Source organism: Canis lupus, chromosome 7, assembly GCF_048164855.1.
Source record: "Canis lupus baileyi chromosome 7, mCanLup2.hap1, whole genome shotgun sequence".
Lineage (NCBI taxonomy): Eukaryota > Metazoa > Chordata > Mammalia > Carnivora > Canidae > Canis > Canis lupus.
The window spans coordinates 23471656-23478638 of record NC_132844.1 but is presented as its reverse complement, the minus strand read 5'-3'; the positions used below and the strand labels follow the sequence as shown (position 1 = coordinate 23478638).

At 48.3% G+C, this 6983-nt stretch overlaps 1 protein-coding gene across 6 annotated transcripts in view; it reads right to left on the bottom strand.

The window, feature by feature from the left end:
* Positions 1-6983, bottom strand: part of BACH2 (BTB domain and CNC homolog 2) — a 359456-nt gene continuing 352473 nt past the window's right edge. For all 6 annotated transcript variants that reach the window (XM_072832052.1, XM_072832049.1, XM_072832054.1 and 3 more), the window contains one exon: positions 1-6409. In XM_072832052.1, coding sequence (XP_072688153.1) covers positions 5903-6409 — 507 coding nt within the window. In that variant the 3' untranslated portion in view covers positions 1-5902. The remainder of the gene's footprint in view (positions 6410-6983) is intronic.

The following is a 6983-nucleotide window of genomic DNA, read 5'->3' as shown; positions in this document are numbered from 1 at the left end:
TTACAATGCATAATGATATGTCTTTATTTCATCAACAGAAATGGTGTCTAGACAAAATTCAGTTAACACTAGCAATTCAATTGAGTGAAAATTCTTTTTTGCACAATAGTGTATTTACAATGAGTAAATGAAGTTTCAATTCATTAGTTCATAGCAATGCTTTTCTTCCCCCAAAATGGTAAAAATTCTTAGTTACAGAGAATAAGCATCAACAGCCATTTCATTTTTACAATAAAAACCACAACAAAAAACCACAATCACTTAGAAAAAAAAAGACAAGCCTAAGAACTAGTACAATAAAACGATGCATCGAATTAAGTTACATTAATCGCATAGAATCTGTGTAAAAAGTATGTAGAAAAACACCTGATGTAACCTGTTACAGTCGTTGAGCAGTTATGAGAGGTACAGAGGGTTATACAGGTAGATATGTGTGAAACTGTCCGTATGGTTCGACCTGGGGAGGAAGAAGAGAGGGGCTGCAGCCCCTTGCATACACTGAGAAGACCCTGTTTTGAATATGGCCTCTGGAGTTTGTAAGGCATATATTAGAGGTGCGCTTGCATCAGACTGGTTCTGGAACAAATCCTCCCAGGCCCTTCTGGCCTCACAAGCAGAGGTGGTGCTTGCCTCGAGCGGCTCACCGTGTCTAACCAGCACCCGGAGCTCCCAGGTGCACTCACCAGAGGTGGCAGGTCTTTCACGTCCGAGCGTGAATGGGCATCCCAGCCTTCACACATGCCAGCGGCATTGCTAGGACCCAGGGGAGGTCACCCCTCTGCCCGCAGGCATATTTGGGTAGGAGACTTAGCATCATCGGTAGGAAAAACCCTCTTTGTCCCAAATCCCTTCCCTCCTTCCTCATATACGTGTCCGGTCAGCCCCCCCAGGAACGCTTGGCACTGACTGAATGGTCTTGGTGCCCTTCTGTTTCTAAGGAGGGCCACTGTTTTATCTGAGGTCAAGAAACTGGAATGAAGTGAAAGTCAGAGTTGTTTATCCATTGCTTGGTAGTGAGATGCATGCACCACGTCACAACATTAAATCAAAGCTACAAAGTGGGCCTCTGCACCCAAGGGGTAGTCTTCACAGAACGGCAGCATCATTTTCCTATTACCATTAAAATGCACTGATACTCATTTGATATAAATATTATCTCCCCGGGTGGAGTGTAGGAAAATACTATACATTTCCTTTTCTTTGCAAGAAATGTTTTTGCACCGTCAGCCGAATAATTTATCCTCAATCTGCCACCATAGGTCCTTTCTATGTACAAATACGATCCGCACACACTATCTGTGTACAGATATCGTCTAGTCTACAGCATCAGTCTTTGACGCTCGGGTCAGGAGCCGGCTCGGGCGGTACTGAGAACATCCAGATGGCCTCCATGCACACGGACCTCCCGCACGAATACCAACTCCACACAGGGTACTGCACCGTGGCCTGACTCGCCATTAACTGTGCCTACAACAAGATCCTCAATTTGGGGAAGGAATATTAACCTAGGATAGAGTGAACAGCTTTATTCTTAAACAACAACAAAAAAATTCTGCTCCTCAGTCTATTTACAGTTTTTTGAAGACAAGACTTGATTCTTGCTCCCTTTCGGGTCTGCGACTCCTCCAAAACTAGAAGCAGAAGGGGAGCAGTGTGAAGTCATTTGTTAGGCAGCTGCTAGTTTAAATGGGGTGTAATGTAGAGACCCAGCCAGGTAGGTCTTTTGTAGCCGAGTAACCTTGCAGACTTTACCCACTTTGAGAGGCGCTGTGCTACTCCACAGGATGCAAAGCAGCCCAGAGGGACAGGGCTCTGGGATTTCTTAAAAGGCTTATAGTTTATACACCTTTGTTTCTTCTTCCTTAATGGCATCATTAAGTATTAAAAGAGTAATTGTAGGCTTAGGCCTTTTTTTTTTTTTTTTGTAAAGATTTTTAAAAGTCATCTTTACACCCAATGTGGGGCTGGAACTTAACCCCAAGATCAAGAGTCGCTTGCTTTATTGACTGAGCCAGCCAGGCGCCCCTAGACCTCCCGATCATAGCTTCGAACTTCACATTGTGCCCACCTGATTTCTGGCAGTTCTCTCGTGCAAGTCCTAGAGCTGGTCCCTGGCCTCCTTTTTAAGGAGAAGTGGCAGTTGGCATTCTAATCACTAGCCTTTTTTTTTTTTTTTTTTTTTTTACTTCCTTGGGAAAGCAATACAAGGATTAAATCCAAAGTCATAGTGCATCTTAAAAGCAGCATACTTTTAGAAAGACAGTTAATAAATTACTTATACAAAATAATGTTTTATACTGCAGCATCACCTCTGACGCCTGAGTCATTGTTAGGGAACCCGGAATAGAAATAGCAGGATGGCCTAGTAACTTTGCCAGCTCTTTTGTTTTGTTTTTGCAACTGTTTTGTTCCAGAATCAGTATGTAATGAAGTTTGATTTTATTCAAGGCACCCCCAGATAACGCAGAGAAACACACACATACAGCAAAGCACTCACCTGCCCAAAGCCTGACCAACCTGAATGAAGTGAGGTTGTCTGGACATACAAGTAGAACAAAGGCAGATTCAAGGGGAGGACTAGATTCAGGCAGATGCTAACTAGCCACAGGGCCACCTCCGTGGTCCCCACCCCAGCAGCTCATGCCCACCTCTTCGGAGACTCAACGGGGCCATGGCAGGGATCTTCCTCAACTGTCCATGGCTGGAGGGTCCTTTATTTTTTATAAGGAAGAACCCATAAGAGCACAACTAAATGTCACCGCACTGTGCAAACACTATTTCTTGCTCTTAACTTACTTTTCTTTTTCATAAAAGACACGGCCTCCTAAGGGATCCCAGGTTAAGGAGATAGGCTGGTTTTTAAGACTACACTCGAGGCAATTTGGATTCTGGCCCCCAGCTAGTCCTCCCTGTGAATCCATCCAGAAACAATTTTGACGAACACATGGTTCAGGGTAGTAAAAGATAGGACAGGTCACGGAGACAATTGCACAGAGCCAGTCACTGTTTATGGTACATAGTGAACAAAATCCCAAGTTGTTAAAAATCTCTAAGAAATGGAAAGAGTTTTTTCAAGCAGTGTTTCTAACCAGTTCCCCATAGCAGGGGTTTGGCTGAGGAAGAGGAGGAAAAGTGAGGTCGGGGTAGATGGAGGGAGAATGTGGGCTGGGTCAGGGTGGAGGGACCTAGGGAGAGCCTTCCCCACCCGGCCGCGGCCGGCCGCGCAGGTGTGTGCAGACCGAACGACATGGAGACATGGAGACAGGGAGACGGACGGAATGTGGTCAAGACTACCAGTTGCACATGAGTTGTCACCAGGGTGAATCACGCCAACAAGTTGGTTTGGACCTGGTTATGATACTAGCAGAGAACATTCTTTTTTTTTTTTTTTTTTCCCCAAAAGAAAAGGAGGTCACTTAAAAGAGGCAACAAGAGAGTTAAAACACAAACTACTGTTGGCTGACTCCTCCACCGTAACACATACCTGTGGCCTATCACAGGATTCACACTGAATTTCAATCCCAGCTGTCACCAGTTTTCTACAAAGGCAAACCCCACGGTGAAGCACAGCACGGTTCCACTAGGCCGAGAAATTCCTCCAACAACCCTCATAAGAAGGGCAGCTCCAACTCCGAGCTGCGGCAAAGTCCGTCTCAGACTAGCACACGCAGACACGCACACATGAGGAGAAACAGAAACCCAGAGGCAGGTTTTAAAAGCGGAACTATTTTAAAAGAAAAGTCTTTTTTTTTTTTTATCCTACCGCATGAACCAACAAATTTCTGGCATTCATACATATTTAAACATTTAGCGCTAATATTTGTACAGAAAAAAGTTAATAATACTAAAACATATGTTACTATGATTTCACTTTTCGCCTACATCATATACTAATTTCCCCTTTTACATGCAGCTTTAATATTGTCCAAACAATGGCACAAATAAAGAAACAAAGTCAACCATCTACTCCCCACTGCCCACCACCCCATCCCCACATCAAACCTTTCGGGACTCTTCCCGCAGCCCGGCTGGAGGGCCCACCGGAGGGAGGGAGCCGATTCCTCCTCTTAGGCTGGCGGCAGGGTCTGGGCACATCTTCCTGTAAACGTGGCCAGGGGCCAGCACGCCCCCAAAGCCAAGGGAAGCTGCTCTCCGTGGGTTGCAAGCCAACCAGTTTTGCAGCAAGAGAAGAAAATTATCATCAGGTGAGGGTAGGTGTGTGTGTGGCGGGGAGGGGGGCAGGGAGGGCTCCTTGGCCATATCGTGTCCAAAGCCTCAGAATGAAATCTGCCTTCGGACAAGAGATGAGCAGAAAAACCTCAGAATTCAACTCAAAGCATCTGGAGAGGGGGAAGGAGAAAGAAATACTTCTGCCTGCGTCAGGGACAGACCCCAGGCTCACGTGCGCCCCCCCTCCCGCTCTGCTCTCCCCTCCTCTGGGCGAGCTGCATCAGCCCAGGACGCCACTTACAGGCAACTCCAGGTGCTGTGATGCAAACTCACTCAGGTGAGACATCCTGGGAGCCCGGCCTGGGCAGGGGAGGGGCGGGGTGGCCGATCCATCGGCCAAATCCTTCCAAAAAGTTCCTCCCTCACTGCACTTCCAAGGGCAGGCAGAGGCCTGAGGACCGGCTGAAATGAATGGGACTCGCCCCCTGGGTGAGAAAATAGTAATAACTTGATTTTTAGGAGCCAATGCCTGCTGAGTTCTGGAACAAAATCATGGGTTCCTGCTGTTTGGATGCACTTTCGAGCGGACGTCCACACTCTCTCCCCACTTAGGAGTCTGAACGTCCAGCATCAACTCTGAACTCTCCGCATTTAAACTTTGCTTCCGGGAAAGGTGGGGAGGAGGTGAAATATAAAAATATTCAAGCAGATTATTGTCTACACATCCTAGGATGAATTCATTATTTGGCAAGATTATTTTTCCTACATAATTATCACCTGAGTGCTTTTTAATTAGCTAAAATGTCTTACTTTTTAAACTAAAAGCAAAGAATATACAGTATACTTGAGTTATACTGAAGTAACAACTTCATTTAAGAAAATAGGTTTGACCCAAAACTCAGTGCAAGTGGCAAAGTTGACCATGACTGTACAGTATCTGCAAGAAAAAAAAAAAAGAAAAAAAGAAAAACAAACCCACGACACTCAGATGACACCAGCTGATGGTGCCCAAAGCAAACCAAACGACAACAAAAAAGGGTCTGAAATAAAACCTCCAAAAAAAAAAAAAAAAGCTTCCAACACTGAATTCTGATCCATAAATAAGTACAAATTGAAATTGAACTGCGAAGCAAGAAAAATGACCATGTTAACGGTTACCAAACTAGTTCTAGCATCGGAGACAAAAGAAGAGGAATGTTGGAACCTGTTGGTAAATGAGAAATGAAGTTTCCAGTTTCAGGATGAGAGAATTGAGGCATGCAGGACTTTTGCATATGGATATATATATATTTTATATATATATATTATATATAATATGTACAGTCTAGCTATAAAACTTTGATGTGTATAGAAGCTGTCTTCAATGAAAAAAATTGAACATTCAGAAGAAATTCCTGAGATAGGGTTTGTGACATGGGCCACTGAGAAAAAAAATCCGTGGTTGGGTCCTGGAGGTGTTATAGTCTATCCCTGTTGAGACTGAAATTCACCCACAGACAGGCAGTGCCACCACCGCCGCCGCCCCTTGCCGGGCAAGGGCTAGCACCATTGGGAAGGTAACTGTACCGCTCGGCGCGGAGAGAGGAGGGAATACTCAGAGACAGTATTGCTGCTAAGAACGCTGTAGTGTGCACCGATTCCTTCTAGGTTCTTCCAGACGGCAGAAGAGCAGCACGGCGGGCTGCCCGGGGAGCACCTGGGGGGCGGCGGGGCCGCCAAGTGGGCCGCGTCCCTAGGTGTACTCCTTCCTGGGCTGCTCGTCAGTCGTACACTTGTCAGTCATTTCCTGGCAGAAGTCCACGGTCACCGTCTGGCTCCTGGATTCCAGCGGAGGCCCCCTCTCCGGGAAGCCCCCCGGGTCGCTGCCCTCCGGCCTCCTCGTGCAATTCTCCGAGGAGGAGGAGGAGGAGGAGGAGGAGGGGGGGGCGCCGCCGGGAGCCCAGGGGGGGCCGGGGGGCGCGGGCCCGGGCTCCAGGCAGCAGGGCGCGCTCTCCCCCGCCGCGCACTGGGGGGCGGCCAGGTTCTGCTCGACGCCCAGGGGCGCAGCGTTAATACCGGCGGCGGCGGGGAGGCCCACGGGCCTGAGGACGGGGCAGTACCGGTGCAGGGCCTGGATCTGCTCGGGGCTCTGGATGTCGCGGCAGACCTCCTGGGAGAGGCAGGAGAAGTTGTCCAGCAGCTCCCCCATGCAGGCCTTCAGCTGGTTCCTCTCCGACAGCAGCTTCTCCTTCTCGCACACCTGCACCACAGAGAAGGACAAGGCCCCGTCAAGCCTGACCCGGAGGACAGGAGCCCTCGGCTCCCGGGCTTGGCCAGCTGCTGCACTCTGTGTTACACGGGGGCTCACGAACGCGCAGGCCAGGATCTGGGGACCCACAGACCAGGTTCAGGGAGCTGGGCCTGAGCAGCCTACCCGGGCGTGCCAGGGAGCCCGACAGACAGACCAGACAGACGCCTTCCGTGCGGCAGCTCTTTGTCCTTCTCTGGGGTCTGGCAATATTATCACCTGCCAGAGAACCGCAGGGGGTCAAGGAGCTGGTTTCTGGGAATTTGGGGGTTGCAGAGAATCAACTGGAAAACTCTCAGTCCCAAAAGCGTAGTTGGAAAAAGCTCCCCAAACGCATTAGGCTGCCATTTTTGAAGGTCAGAAATTGACCAATTCCAACTCTATGACATTTTGGAAAGAGGCAACATTATGGGGAAAGACCAGAAGTGGCCAGGGAGTGCGGAGTGGGGGGAGAGAGGGATGGGCAGGTGAAGCACAGAGGATCTTCAGGGCAGCAGAATTACTCACTGTACAGTCAGGATGCATC